This window comes from Haliaeetus albicilla, chromosome 9 (genome assembly GCF_947461875.1).
Source record: "Haliaeetus albicilla chromosome 9, bHalAlb1.1, whole genome shotgun sequence".
Lineage (NCBI taxonomy): Eukaryota > Metazoa > Chordata > Aves > Accipitriformes > Accipitridae > Haliaeetus > Haliaeetus albicilla.
Genome location: NC_091491.1, coordinates 20,436,478 through 20,452,753, shown reverse-complemented (window position 1 = coordinate 20,452,753; position 16,276 = coordinate 20,436,478). Strand labels below are relative to the sequence as shown.

The window sequence follows — 16,276 nt, the reverse complement described above, 5'->3', positions numbered from 1 at the left end:
TTCTGATGTCCAGCAGCCATATCATCTGCCTCTCCTGTGCTCCCTTCACCAGGATTCAAGCCTCAAGTCTGTAAGAATAAACCAACATCAGCTGCAGGAATCACTCTGTATGAACTCTGCTTCTGACCCTGATAGCCTTGAGAAACCTGATGGCATTGAAGGCTCAAATCTGGACACTTTAGAGTGCCCTACTGTAGTTGCTGGGTTTTTTAAGTCAGTTTCTGATCAGGAGACCAAAACCTGATCCTGAGCAGATCAAGGATATCTAGCTATCACATACTGATGTTAAGACCCCTATCTACACGTACCTACCTGACAGTGTTTCTGCCTGATGCAGTTCCTAGAAAAGTGGTAAATAAAAATTACCCTTTTGCACCATTTGGTGCTTGATGAATTTTTTTTTTCTGTGTCTGCCTTCTAGGCACCTGGATATCTTGTTCATGCTGTATTTTCAATTGGAAATTGTGTTCTGGAGTTCATGTTGCTTAGTATGAAAGACAGAGTGAGCCAAAGGCATTTTTTAATCTTCCTTTGCCATTGATTCCATTTTCTTCACTGCAAGATTTTGGCGGGGGGCTACTCATTACAGTTTTTCTGATACCTCTTTATTTTAAATTTCATTAATAGCTCTCTGCTCAGAAATAAATAGGAATCCAGATGGTACAGTGTTCTCCCCAGCTTTCAGGCTCAGTGCTAGAGGGTTACAGAGCAGAATCTGATCATCTCTTGGGAATGGGAGACTGAGGATATCTACAGAATGATCTTTAAAGAGAAGACTAAAGTAGGCTGATAAGCTATAGGTTTAGTCTTTGATTCAAAGACTACTGGGCTTTGGATTCAATATCAGCACCAACTAACTACTTAGTTCACTATCTGTAGGTACCTTTCCAGTTCACTGTCCACATAAAGCAAAATGGAAAGGTCCTGTCTTTATAGAACTTGCTTATTCTGTCCTCTGCAAGTAACACCTTCCCTGTGGTTGGCTACTGTGGCTGACGCTACTGATCGTTGGAAAAATATTTTTGAGTTGTATAACTTATTTTCCAAGGAGGCTCGTCTTCTATCTTTGCTGCTGCTGTAGGCTAATTTGGAAAGGCTTCTTTTCTTGCAAAAGAGTCTGGCCACTCTCATGAAGCATACACAGAGCACAAAAACAGCAGTATGCTCAGTTATTTCATAACCTTTACCCTCTCTCTTCCCTGCTGCCAGCATAGAGGGTTCTTCTGTTAACAAGGCCCTGTTTGACTGCATCAGTCCAAACTGTCAAGCCACACTGTAGATGTGATTTTAATATACAGCATGAACATAATGTTTCCCAAGCGAGTACTATACTCTTTTGTCTTATCCCTTGCTTTTATTTCTCAGTACAAAATGACCACTGATTAAGTGAATGCTGTTTCTCATAGTACATTATGATGCAAGCAAGAACAATGTGTATTCTCTAGTACAAGCCAGCTTTGTTGCTTTCCAAGCATTTTTGGTGAAGTACATCCAACATCTGTCAGATAATTGATCTACCTGAAGAACTTCTCAAACTTCCCAGAAAAATGTTCGGAAATCCTCCTGAAAATTACCTGGAAGCTGAAGCCACTTTATTGAGCACTTCAGACAGGGCAGTGCAGTTGCCAAGACTATTATTTCCTCTGTCAGGGTAACTTCTTAGAGACTACCGTCAGGTTTTAAGAGAAGATCTTCCTTTTGAAGGGAAAGAATTTATTTTCAGGAAGGTTTAACAAAAGGTATAGAATCTCTTTGATTGTTGTGACTGATTAGCTTTTAAAATCTACTCCAATGAGAAAGACAAGGTGATTTTTCATTTTAACTGCTTCCTAGCCACCTGCCACCCATCTTTGTCATCCTCCCTTCCTTTCCCTTCCCTCCTCTTCCTTTTTGATTTTGTCAGCACCTCTTAATAATGGGGGAAGAGATCAGGAACTGCAAAGGCAGGCGATAATTTTCTGACGTTGGTACTGATAATCTCTGTAGTTTGACCTTCTACACTGAGACAGCACTTCTGAACATGCACCTGAGAAATGTGAATGCAATTTCTGTCTCCAGCCTCCTCTGATTCTTTACCCTACATATTTAGTCAAGTTTCCTTATCTTATTTAATGTATTGCCATGCTTAACTGAGATACTTTGTTCCAGGGATTTCTCCATTTGTTTTGTTAACTTGATGCTCTCCTACTGCCATTCCCTTTTCAGGGACCTTTCTTATGAGAACCTGCTCGAACAGGAGGTGAAGACTTGAATGGACCTCCTGCTTCTCTCCTTTGAAGTCCATGAACATTTCTATGAGTTTGAATTTGAAAGGAACTAAGGAAAATACCACTAAAAAGGGAGGAGGGAGACTGGCAAAAAAAAAAAAGTTCTCTGGTGCTTGGCTATATGTACTGTTGCACATACAGAGTACATTTTACAATAAGACTTCAGGTGGTGGTAAATCTTTCATTTTAAATGATTCTAGCTAATTTAAGAATTATTGTAAGTTCTGAATGTTGATACTAAGTACTGGAAAAGTTAATGCGGCTAGCTGTGCAAATTTAGGTATGTGACAAGTATCAGAGTGTATTTGGGCTTCTATGAGGATAGTGTGTCACTTCAAGCATTCAAGTGACATTTTATTTTTTGTCTTTAATCTTGCAGTAGTGAGCAGTCCACTAAAGCCAAAACACAAAAGGAATTGCTGAAAACATTACAAGAGCTGAAAGCTCACGTTCCTTCTGAAAAGAGAATTAAAGGCAAATCTAGTGTTCTAACGACGTTGAAATATGCCCTTAAAAGCATTAAACAAGTTAAAGGTAATCAAGTATGATACTACCTAGATAATGCCAACCTGGATAAAATTAATCATTTAAAATGGGGATTTATATGTGGTTGTCCGTGTAAAGCTAAGTTTATGTTTGTAAACTTCTCTAAACAGATGCTTTTATGGCGTTCCCATTTGTTGGTTCTGTTAACTTGTATTCCTTTGGGAGTTAAAGCAGCTCTCTAGATGCTTGATATTTTACTGATATTTTGTCGAGTTGTAAATTGTTTTCAAATTAATTTTCTAATTTCATACTATTTGAACTGTCAAACAGACCAAAATATATGATCATGCACATATGGGTATATTAAGATGGGTAAATCTATTTGCGTTGCTGATGAGGAAGCTCTACTGAAGAGAAACTAATGTGGAGTAGTACCTAGATTTCCTAACTGTCCATTCTGTCCTTAGGCCAAAAAAGATTTTGGCTGTTTAACTGCTTCCAGGCTGGATGTTTACTGATGACATTTTTAATTCTGAATATAAGTTGTTTAATGTTCTTATGTAGCCAATGAGGAGTATTACCAATTGTTGATGATTAATGAATCCCAGCCTGCTGGACTCAATGTGTCATCTTACACAGTGGAAGAAGTTGAGACTATAACCTCAGAATACATCATGAAAAATGCGGTGAGTATGGTGACCCAAGTCTACAGTATGTATTGAAAATGTTTTCTGGAACAGGAATTCTCAGGCATGCCTTTTTTTTTTTTTACAAGGTAAGAGTTGGTAGCTAGGCCAATAAGCTGAAGAAGCTGGCTTTTGCCTTCTAGGGGATTTTGAGTAGAAACTGAGCCTTTGCAGACTTTGCCAATAGCACCGTGATCTAAGCTTTTTTCTGTCAGTTAGGTGGGAAAGTAGTAGTCTAAACTCCTTGGTCCTTTGAATTGTACCTCATGCTCAGAGATGATGGTGTGACATACCTCAACATCCATGTGATATAATGCACTGTAAGACATCATTCGTTTTCATTTTGGAACACCTGCTAAAGTTGGAGGGTAACTCTTTCCAAATTGTAGTCAAGGCACACTGAATTGTTTCAGCTTATCCTTATCAGTAGGGGTTATTGAATGTTTTACCAGTTCTTTGTGTTAGTGTGACTGAAAAGTGATGAAAGTGTTAGAATCACTGTGTGTTGTGTCCTTCTGTGGTATTTGTCTAGTCTTTGCAACTGGTATAGGCTTACTGTGTGATCCAGTGATACTGTGTCTTCTTGTCTAGATAAGAAGAGAGATGACGATCAACATAGTTTTTAGCAGTAAAATGATAGTCTGAATTTTTTTTATTATTATTATTTATTTTCCACATTCCCAGTGTTTTAGGGATATATTATGGAGTTTTAAAAAAATAATTGCATATAAATTTATTAGACTACTTACACTTTTTTCCCCCCCAAAGCCTCTACCTGAATATATGAAGTTCTAAAATCAATAAAGTAATGGCATGATGGGGGATGTTTGCTAGCTTGAAGTAGGTGGGTTTTGTTGTATCTATGAATAGTAAAGGTTACCCACAAAGTAAAATAAATAGGAAGTCTAGAGTACAACTGAGAACTTTAGCCAAGTATGATAAACATTGTTCAGTTGACCTGAATCATCTGAGTATTCTGATGACAGCTCTTAAGTTTGTGTATAGTGTTAGTGGATAGAGCACTAAAGCTTATGACGCAGGAAGCTCTTCTGTGTCAAGAAGAAAAACAATGTGAAACGATACAAATGGGGTGTGTGTATGGTTGTGTGGGACTTTTTTTCTACCTGTCTACTCATTTTACCAAGTGGTTTAGAGCACTTTTTTTCATTTTGTAGTGGATGAACAAGCTAACATAAGCAGCCTTTCACAAAACAGTTGAATTTCAGAAATGCAAAATATGCCTGTAACAAGCACAAGGAAACTGTGCAGTTTTATAGCTGGAAGCTTTTTAATTCTTAATTTGTAAATTCATTCTGCATCATAAAATTTGAGGCAATGATATCTAGGTTTTGTAACCTGGAAAGATGCTAGCGTATTATTCTTACTGCATAGTTCAAAAAGTGTACTGTCTGTGTCTACTTCATAAGCAGATTAATTTTATTTTATTGCTCTCTAAACAGATGTGGCTTAACACTACTTCCTTAATTTTTAATTTGAACTTTTTAATGCTTTTATATATTAAGTATATTTCTGAGAAATACATACTAGATTGAAGAATGTTTTAAACCGTCTAAATAATGAGATTTTTGTTTTTAGGATATGTTTGCTGTAGCTGTTTCTTTGATTACCGGGAAAATTTTGTACATCTCTGATCAAGCTGCTTCTATTCTCCGCTGTAAGAGGGGTTATTTTAAAAATGCCAAATTTGTGGAGTTCTTGGCACCTCAGGACGTCAGTGTGTTCTACACTTCTACTACCCCATACAGATTACCATCATGGAATATTTGCAACAGAGCTGGTGAGTGATCTCAACAGCAGGTATTTTTCTGTCCTTCTTTCAGTCATGCAAATACTTGAAATGATTTTTAGTATCCTTCCATCCTTCTCCATCACTTTTTGAGGGTATAACACAGATGCATTATTAGAACATCTCTGAGCAATATTAGAAGTATAACACACCTTTATAGATCAGCAAGGATTGTCCGTTGTCTAAAAGTCTTCTAAATGTCATTGTTTATTGGTTCTCATGCCCCTTTCATCCAAATGATTAATGAAAACATAGTAGGTATTCGTACTGAATAGTGGGTTTGCTTTCCATACTTACTAGCAATCAAATGACCACAGTTTTTATTTAAAATTTCTTTTCTTCAGATATAAGAGGGATAATATTCTGCCTCCTTCCTTTCAAAATGGTTATGATTTGAATACTGGACAACATGATTACAGTATAGAAAGATGTACTTCAGCTACCATCACTGTGCATTCACCAAGTGTAATCATATCTCTATTCTTTTAGCCTTAGAAAAATGATGTTAAGCCAATCATCAGTGATAATGGTGAAGGATCAGAGGCACTTGATATTTGTTTGTGGGAGGATTGTTTTACTAGTATAGCTACAGCTGTTAGGAATTGAGAAATAGCTGCCAACTATTTTAATCAAACACTTGAAATTCAAGGTCTGCTCTTAATGTTTGAAATTCCAGTTCCATACTAAGTCTGTTAAGTTAAGTCAAAGTGTGAACCATGTTTAATCTGAAAAAACAATTAGCAATAAATATATACTAAGTAATGCATACATAAAGCAGGTTGGAAGCGACCTTGTGAGGTCTCTAGTCCAACCTCTGGCTCAAAACAGGGTCAATGGTGAATTCTGACCATGTGATCCTAATTACATATACTATTCATTTATGCAAACTTTTTTCTGAAACATTTTCTGTGGTTTTATTATGTTTATATATAGCTTCAAATTTTAAAAAAGCAGTAAGTGGAGCTATGCACACTATCCCATGTATCAGCTGCCATAGAATATAATATCTTAAAGTATTGTGCACTGAGGCCTTCAAAAGACCAGAGCTTGCCTTGAAAATCAGTCTGTGGCTACTCTGGAAAAGGAGGGAAATAGGTTTAAAAGGTAAGAGGAAGACTTCACGAAAAGTAGGGGTTTTTTGGAGTGGTATGGGGTGGCAAGTGGATTTGATGATCTAGCTGTCCTAGTGCCTTTCTAGGAAAAAGGTTAAGTTTTTGGGTCCCAGATAATCAAATATTTTTGGTCAACACTACAAAGTACAGTGGAAAAGCTGATAAGAGTAAACAGCTCAAACTGGAGAACCATTTAGATACATTTTTGATAGCAGCCTTGCATACGCACCCCCATGTGTGCGCACACCCACCCAGCTTCAGAATCTGAGTGGTGTTCAGATTTAGTTGCTTATGAAGTACATTGTTTAGCAAATACATGCAGAGACTTCAGGGAACATAAACTTTTTATTCAGCCTTTAGGAAAAAATCTTGTTTTAAATATCATAATCTCGTAGTAATTTGTAACTTGTTATGAAATATGTTTAATGTTTCTAGAGTCTTCCACCCAAGATTGCATGGAAGAGAAATCTTTTTTCTGTCGCATCAGGTAAGACAACAATATTATAAAGCTTAGTGTTATATTACAAGACTATGCATTTAGAAAGTATTTGACTTTTATAAGAACCATATGGTATGTAAGTTTCTTACTTTTGCATAATGTGAACATAAGGCAAAACGTATGCATGGCCTCTAGTTTATTAACTCCTAGAATCTACGGAGAAAACTGCAAAGTGATTTCAGAAAGTTGCATCTCAGAAGTTAATCAGTGTGAATATTGACCTTTGCACCATAAAGCAAGCTAATATGGTATCTTCTACCGCTATGGAAAGTCTTCAGTTCATGTTAATTGAACAGTTTTCAGCATCTGCTACAGAGTCTCTTTTAGAAGACTAATGTCTAATCTTAAATTTATCTCAAGTGTCCAGTAAAGAAAGATACATGAGGGTAACTTGACTTGTCTCTTTTGCTGCTACTAGATGAAACAGTTCCTCTGGTTTTGCTTTTCTTCCTTCTTTTCCTGCCCTCACTCCCTTTAGTTGCTTTTATTTAGGAAACGCTGGCAACTTACTCTGCGTTCTTTCTTGTGCAATTTGATTTCTTGCTGCTTATTGCCTCTCCGGTAGCATTTCTGAAAACAAAAATTTGTGGATGCTATTACTTAATTATTTCTGGAGTAAATAAATACTTACCATTAAGGTATGAGTAAACTTTAAACAAATTAGAAACAATGCACAGCTCCAGAGCGTAGGTTTGGATGTACTGTAAAAGTACTGCTGGTATTATTGTAGGCTTTTTTGTCCAACTAACACTGGTTCAAAAAGTTTTAGTTTTATAAAGCTGTGCTGTTATAAACTTATTACAACTGAATTTTTATTTTTTGGGGTCACTGTGTAAATGGTTATTTTTATTACTATGCTTTGGGTTCTTATTAAGTAAACAACTTCTTATAAGTAAGAATTTCTGAGTCTTTGTTCTCTTTAAATTGCAATAAATATTGAGTAAAAGAAGTTCTTTATGTTAGCTGAGGGTATATAACAGTCTTCATAAAATACAACTATAAATTCATCCCTCTGAAATGGATAATGTCACAGATTAAGATTATTGGATCAACAAAAAACTTGATCTATCATAGGAGGTGGGTTTTTCTTTTTCCATCAAATCTCCATTTAAAGCAATTGTGGATCTTTTTATTTCAAGCAGTAGATAGGACAAGATATTCTTTATTGCAGTTGGTATGCAAGGGGTGCCATCAGAATTAGCTTCTCTTCTACCAAAAAAAAAAAAAAAAAAAGAATTCAGAAAGTTAAGTTCTTGGGTGCTATTTTAGGAGCTATCATGCAGTCCTTGTGTCATGAGTAAATTACAATAGATAAATTAAAACATTGTTTAGCATAAGATGAATCTGTTGAAATAATTAACTCTGTTTAATTATTAGTGCGGGAAAGGAGCGTGAAAATGAGATTTGCTATCACCCGTTTCGGATGAATCCTTACCTTATCAAAGTGCAAGATCCAGAAATAGCGGAGGACCAGCTTTGCTGTGTGTTGCTTGCAGAAAAAGTACATTCTGGTTATGAAGGTAATCCTTTGAATTCACAAAGACTAGTTTGGTCTCCTGATAGCAAGAACTGTTCTGTGTTCTGCTACAGGAATTTCCATGCAGTGTAGCACAACTGAATTTCAGCCCAAGAAGGCCAACTATGAGAGTTACTGTCAGTGATCTCAAGTTTTATTAAAGTGAAAGATAATTGGTTTTGTTCTGTGCCCTTGCTGAAAGGCTATGAGCTACCCAGTTGCTGTCCTATATGCTCTTAGACTTTTAGACTTAGTATTTAAAAGAAACATGTAGCTTGAAGTATTTTATGTATGCAAAAAACCCCACATGTTAATCTGCTTCTATTTTTCTCTCAGCACCCAGAATTCCTCCTGACAAAAGAATTTTTACAACTACACACACACCAACCTGCTTGTTCCAGGATGTAGATGAAAGGTAACTTACAAAAAAATATTATTTTTCAATTTACTGATAAGCAAGCTATCCAGTATCTTTACAGGTATTTTTAGGATTTAATTAAGATGTGTCTGGGGGGATTAAAAATTTATGTGACTACTGAAGAGAGTTTAACCCAAGAAAAGTACATCCACCAATTTTCACTAAGCATGAAAACACGTTACACTGTGGTATTTAAGTGGAAAACTATTTGCCTGCTGACAACTTGTTCTTCCATTTTCCTTCCATCTGGGGCAAATCTTGACATAAATTCAATGAATGAAACCCACGGTCAGGAAAATTTCTGTGCTAACAATCATTACCTGTATGAGATTTTTATTTTTGATTTGTTTTTAAGTTTGATCCAATTAATAAAAAACAATATGCTGCTGTCACTTTCTGCTGGACCATATACAACTAGAAGTGTGTCTTTTAAATGCAACATTAGATCTTAAAAAAAAAAAAAGTCTTTTCTCAGTTCAAACTACAGTCTTCATAGTTCTGTATACAAAAACTGCTCAAATTCTACTGGCTGAATACTTCACATTGCTTTGACAATCATGGAAGCTGATTAGGGTACATACTCATATTTCAGAGTATAACCAAATATGCTGCCTGTAATCTTAAGGCATATGCAGAGGCTCAGAAACTAAGGTGCAAACCAGGCTTTACTTCAGTCTTCTGGATTGCTTTTGCCTGGGGCCCTTCAGAGGATGTTTAGGTGATGAAAATGTGAGATCTATGAAAAGAATGGAAGATATTCCTTCAGAGTTAGGAATGTACTTGGCTGAGGAGACAATAATATCAACAAGCTTTTAAGGACAGGGATGCACTTTGGAATATCGTAGTATTTTGAAGACTTGACAAGAGAATTTACTTGTTCCTGAGTTGAAAACGCAGGCTACCTTTTCCCTTTCTTTCTCTTCCTCTTCCCTTGTTTTACTTGATATTTTCTTCATGATGGTTTCTGATGTGCTATATGTGGGATTTTATTTTATTTAGGTTTTTCTTTTTTTTCTCCTTAGTGAAAACTAAGTTGACTACAATAGTAGTGTCTGATTCTGAGGTTCTGCCCTGCTCTTGTTTTTAAGCATTCTAAGGTTTAAGCATGTAGGCCTAGATGGAGGGGTTGTCTGCAGACAGAATAGCAGTATAATGGACAATTTTGGATTTCTGTGGTATCTTTTGGGTGAGAATCTTCTTGTTTCTGAAGAAATATGCTGTTCTTGGCAAAATCTTTAACTGCAGCACGAGAGAAGGTTTGGGGGAAAGGAGGCTATTGAGAAGTTCGGTTCAGCTGCAGTCAATAAGGTAAAAAAAATTAGTTTGACTTTTGAGACAACTTATCTGCAGAGAGGCCAGGCAGATCAGTATTACTGCAGCGTACATGTTTTTTATTAAATGAGAATAGCAAAAAGTAGCTATTGAAGATCACTATAGAAGACGACAATGATTAATCAGTGAGAATAAGTTTGGACTTAAAGGTACAGCTATTTTTGGCTAACTTGTGCAGACATTGGCTTAGTGTGAAGAGTTCCTGCAGGATAGAAGACAAGGTAATGCTGACAAACTGTTTTTCGATGGTATGATTTATACAGTCTCTCTAAACAGCTGAAGTTGACAAAAGAACTACTTAGTCCAGTATAATTCTGTCATCTTCATGGATTTTTCACTCTCTCATTCCCACACATGCTCCAAGCCAACTGCAACTTTGCAGGGTGGGTTTATCTTTTCAAATAGGCTAATGGCATAATGTAAAGGTTCGCTTCCTCCACATACCCCCAGCTCATTTATTTCCAGTACTCATTTAACAGAAATGGCAAGATTACTGAATAGAGAGCTTTGCCCTTATTCTTGGGCTTGGGTGAAGTGCAGTAAATCCCTTCTGTGTGGCTACTATGGAAGTTTCTTTCCTCTTAGTCTGGTGTTACCACTTACTCTCCAAATACCATTTTTGAACACAGTAAGGGTCGATTACATCTTGGTCTCATGTTAGGACTTTGCTTCGTTTATTTCTGTTCTTGGAATTTGTGTTGTTGATTTCGCTTTTAATTATTTAACTCCTGAGAGCATTGGCAGCCAGATAAATGTTTGCCAAGATATAGATATGCAGTTTATTACTCTTAAGCTCTCCAGGGATAGGTGGAATACATAAACCAATAGATTCTTAGAGAAAGCAGAGTCTAATATTTTAAAATATACACTTGAACATCTGCTGTTAGGTGAGAACTGTTCATAATACAACGCTGAAACTGTTGCCTGACTTGCATAAAATAAAGTTAATTCTGTAATCAGTATGTGTTCATGGGTTGGAAAAATCCTTATTTGTGCTAACTCTGCAAGTGGATCTCTGCACAGAACATGTTAAGTAAATATAAATATTTTCCTGGAATTAAATTAATTGTTCCTGTATATATTTGTCTTTGAAATGTGTTTGGTCCTTGATGTGTATGATGGGTGTAAGGAGTTCTATATAGTTCACAGTGGAGTGATCTTAGTAAATGAATTTAAAGTAGTTTCCTATTTAACTTGCAATATAATATAGACTTCTTATTCATGTTGTTTTGACATTTTGTCATTCTGTAAAACACAAACTAAACTTGCTGCCTCTCTTTATCAGCCATTCTTATGCCATATGTGCATTTGCATTCATAAAATGAGTTTACTAACTTAAACTCTGAATTATTTTGAGTTATTCATTATGAGGAAGCATAACGATGCTGAGGTACTGCCTCTGGCAGATAGTGAATTAAGTATTCTCAAATACAGCATTATAGAATCACAGAAATGCTGGTTGGAAGGGACTGCTGGAGGTCTCTGTTCCATCATTTTGCTTGAAATGAAACCATTGCCCAGTTCTAGGTTAGGTCAGCTGTGACCTTGTCTCAGTAATGCCTGAAAACCTCTAAGGACAGAGATTACACAGTCTGTGTGGGAAACTGTTCCTGTGTTGCACTACTCAGTTTTTAAAAAACCTCATCCTAACATCCAGCATAAGCTTTCCAGACTGTAGTCTGGGTCCACTGCCCATAGTTTTATTGTCTGGCACCACCAAGAAAATTTAACTCCACCTTTGTAACTCCTCTTTCCAGTAGTTGTGGGAAGCTCCCGGATCATCCCTTAGCTTCCTTTTCATCAGAACAGGCAAGCTCAGCTCAATCTTTACTCATCGGTCTTGTATTCTAGATCCCTGACTCTTCCAGAGATGTTCATATCAGTATAAAAATGTGTAGGAGATTTTTTCTTTTTTTTTTTTTTTTCATAGAAGTGACTGAATTTGCATCTTTCTTTATAACTAGGTTAATAAATAACAGTTTAAAATTTCATCCCTTTTAGTCTAGGCGTTCTGTTGCAGCACAAACAAATGTAGAATTTGCCAGGCTTTCATAAAGCAGGTGGCAAAGAACAGGAACAGTGTGAACGAAAACTCATGTTTTCTTCTACTTCTTATGTTACTTGATGAACTCCTAACTGAAGTAATTCAGAGTTGATTGGTATTTTAAACTCCTCTAGTGGCATAACTTTTCTTATGTGCTTTGAACTTGGCAGTGTTTTTAAATGTCGGTGTGTCAAAATGGTATGATTTAGTATGAGTTTCATGCCAGTTTCAGCTTTGTGAAGTTGTTGCTTTAGGTCATCCACAAGCTTTTAAGACTCATTATTCAACTAATTGTTTCAATAATAAGGCATTAGTTGCTATCCTCATTTTCCCCTTAATATCTCAGTGTCTTTGCCAGAAGGGTATGTTTGATGTTTTGGGGAACTGATCCAATTGCAATGGGTTATTGGAAGTGCAGTGTTGAAGGCGTTTGTCCCATAATGCTTTTCAGTTCCAACACAACACAGATCTTGTGTCTGTGGCACAGTGTGGCTAAGTTCTTCATTATAGCAGTTCAGATACCTGAGTATCTTTCTGCTCCCAAGCCTTTGTCAGAGAATGGTGCTGGGGGGACGGTATACAGTGCTTTGAGTTTACAAGATGACTTGTTAGCATCTGGCAACTGCTTAAACATTACTAAGTAGTAGTGACTTCACGCATTATTTTTTTTTCTAAAGCATATTTTTGGCAGTTAGCTTTCAGGGTAAAGTGTAAACTGACATTTGTGAACTTTTGCTCTTTCTACTTAATACGAATGCTTTAAGTGAGCAATGAAAATTATTTCATTACATGAATTAGTCATTTACATCATCGGAAATGGTCATTGATAATGCACAGGAATTCAATAACATTACTTTTAATTCTCTATTTTAATTAATAAGCTTGCTTCCTTGCAGCTCCTTTGAGTTGAAGTCTTAACCTGCCTGTGAGAGTTTTCTTGATTCCTAGTCAACTACCCTGTTGCTAATTCAGTTATAGTAATCCTGTGATCCTTAGCCTTGGCTTGCAGCGCATAGATTGAGGTACTATTTACATTCGTGAGAGCTTTACACAATTAAACTTTATTAACAGCCTTTTAAAATTAGGGTAAGTATTTATTCTCTAGAGCTAGGCAGCACAGAAACGACAGAACTGTTGTAGCGGATGCCTTGATTTGGTCCGATTACATTGTTTTGTAAAGTTACTAAAAATCCCCAACCACGCCACAAACAGAGTTCGAAGAGTACTACTGTTATTAAGTTGACACTGCTATTTCCCCAAATCTAAACTTAAAATTATTCATTCTCTTTACAGGAAAAAGAGCAAAGAAAACTTAAAATGGAAGCATTTTAAAGATCAAATATACATTTATTCCACTTGATTGTTTTTTTTTCCTTGTTTTTCTTTTCCCAGAGCAGTACCTCTGTTGGGATACCTACCTCAGGACTTAATAGGAACACCAGTCTTGGTGCATCTTCATCCAAATGACAGACCCTTAATGTTAGCAATTCACAAAAAAAGTATGTAATCTCCTACTGTGGCAGAAATATATAATTTTTTTTTCTAAAAGTTAATAATAATGACTACAAAGACCTCAGCAAGTAGGAGGTGAAAATTAACTGTGACTATGAATTTTTCTGCAAGTAAATACTGAACCCTTTACTCTACAACTTGATTCTTAATGGAAATAGATGAAAATGAGAAATCACTCGATTTCATGTTTGATACAAAGCATATGTGTCTGCTGTAAACAAATTGTCTGTAAATGAGTATTTCGTACATAAAGAAAATTTTCTTGAGAGTGCAATGATAGAAGTTGTCATTTTAAATGGTAGTCTTATTTCATAGAGAAGAAAATAAGAGCCACTCTGGCAATGTTAATTTGTTAAGCTTTGAAAATGTAAAGCTGTTTCTTCAGTCATCTTTAGTTTGTGTTCTGAAGGTGATTTTCTTGATATAGTCCAATAAACTATGAAACTCTGCTTGTTCTGGTAGCCCAGCATTTCTAAATGTATAGCCGAATCTGGTATTTGTTCCTTCAAATACCATCATTCTCCTTTGCAATTCACTGTAAAACCCTGAATCATTAAGTAGAATTGTGCAAATACTGATCTGGAATTTCTTTTTGAATTGGTTATTACAGTACTTCAGTATGGAGGACAGCCTTTTGACTATTCACCAATCAGGTTTTGCACTAGAAATGGAGATTATATAACCATGGACACTAGCTGGTCCAGTTTCATCAACCCTTGGAGTCGAAAAGTTTCATTTATTATTGGAAGACACAAAGTTAGGACGTAAGTCAATAAACAGTTGTGACTAAGATTTTTTTATTTTTAAATTTTTATTTTCCCTCCCCTCAGGTTTACATAGTGATCCTTAAGAAAGACATAAGGATTTTGGGGGCGGCGGGGCGGGTGTTGGAAATCACACATACAAATAGCTTCCTTCTTAAATTTGAGTTTTGTGATGTAGTAACTGCTTTAAAAAGAAATTTGAAGTCCTTCAAATTCTGCCAATACTGTCAAGAGTTGCTTCAGAAGAGGGAAGCCATGCTCAAAGTGAGTAACGGTATGTATTTAATCAGATTCAAAGGTTGTAGATGCAATAGAGTAAGCATCAGATTACTATATATAGATGGTAAATTGAAGTTGTGATCCCTCTGTGATTGATGTACTTGCATTTGTAATGAGCTGGGATATGCTTGGTTTATGCAGGGGTCCCTTAAATGAAGATGTCTTTGCCGCTCCCAACTATACAGAGGATAGAATTCTTCATCCCAGTGTTCAGGAAATCACTGAGCAAATATATCGACTATTATTGCAGGTACAGCATGTGCTTTAATGTTACCCTTTTCATTTCCCACTGAAGAAAGGGCATTTATCTTTGTGTGACATTTTGTTTAGCTGTCTACTACTGTATGGGAATTTTTGGCTACAATCCTAGAGATTACTTACACTCATGTCCTGGTTTCAGCTGGGATGTAGTTAACTGTCTTCCTAGTAGCTGGTACAGTGCTATGTTTTGAGTTCAGTATGTGAAGAATGTTGATAACACTGATGTTTTCAGTTGTTGCTCAGTAGTGTTTAGACTAAAGTCAAGGATTTTTCAGCTTCTCATCCCCAGCCAGGGCACCTGACCCAAACTGGCCAACAGTGTATTCCATACCATGTGACATCCCATCTAGTTTAGGAACTGGGAAGTGGGGGGGCAGGGATTCGCCGCTCGGGGACTGGCTGGGTGTCGGTCGGCGGGTGGTGAGCAATTGCCCTGCGCATCATTTGTACATTTCAATCCTTTTATTACTACTGTTGTCATTTTATTAGTGTTATCATTATCATTATTAGTTTCTTCTTTTCTGTTCTATTAAATCGTTCTTATCTCAACCCAGGAGTTTTACTTCTTTTCCTGATTTTTCTCCCCCATCCCACTGGATGGGGGGGGAGTGAGTGAGCGGCTGCGTGGTGCTTAGTTGCTGGCTGGGGTTAAACCACGACAACTCATGATTACCCGACAAGACTTACTGAAGTATGTTAAAGCTCCAGTTGATATTTTAAAAACTTCATGCAGCTATGGAGTCCTCAAAAAACAAACAAACAAACCCCCCCCAAAAAACCCAAACCAAAACTAAAATAAATCCTTTTTTCTTCACATGGAATTACTGGTAGCAATTTCAATTTTGTTTAAAGCTGGTGTGCTGAGATATGTGTGTAGATATCTAATTTTGTTGTTGTTAACAGCCTGTGCACAACAGTGGATCCAGCGGATATGGAAGTCTAGGTAGCAATGGTTCCCATGAGCACTTAATGAGTGTGGCATCCTCCAGTGACAGCACAGGAAATAATAATGAAGACACTCATAAGGATAAGCCAGTAGGTTTGGTTTTTCTTATTCAAGTATGTGGCATAAAACAAACTAGTAAAAGTGGGGTTTTTTTACTTTTAGCATAACTCTTTCAAATTAGGGATGGAAGAAAGTATAAGGAAAAAGTCATATTTCTTTTTTAACATGGAAAAAACCTTTCTGTCTAGGGGAATAAACATTTCTGGTGTAGATGAAGTCTCAGGGTACTGAAGCACAGTTATAGGTGTGGAAGTGTGTGTAAAGAATTTAAACCTGTATGGTGTGTT

General features: G+C 36.5%; 1 protein-coding gene across 15 annotated transcripts in view; it reads left to right on the top strand.

Moving 5' to 3' along the window:
* Positions 1 to 16,276, top strand: part of PER2 (period circadian regulator 2) — a 52,060-nt gene that overhangs the window by 20,202 nt on the left and 15,582 nt on the right. For 13 of the 15 annotated variants that reach the window (XM_069792036.1, XM_069792040.1, XM_069792034.1 and 10 more), the window contains 10 exons: positions 2,647 to 2,801; positions 3,318 to 3,439; positions 5,036 to 5,237; positions 6,794 to 6,845; positions 8,235 to 8,377; positions 8,710 to 8,788; positions 13,560 to 13,666; positions 14,290 to 14,443; positions 14,864 to 14,972; positions 15,887 to 16,018. In XM_069792036.1, the coding sequence (XP_069648137.1) occupies positions 2,647 to 2,801; positions 3,318 to 3,439; positions 5,036 to 5,237; positions 6,794 to 6,845; positions 8,235 to 8,377; positions 8,710 to 8,788; positions 13,560 to 13,666; positions 14,290 to 14,443; positions 14,864 to 14,972; positions 15,887 to 16,018 (1,255 nt within the window). The other 2 variants (XM_069792045.1, XM_069792046.1) reach the window with 2 other exon arrangements.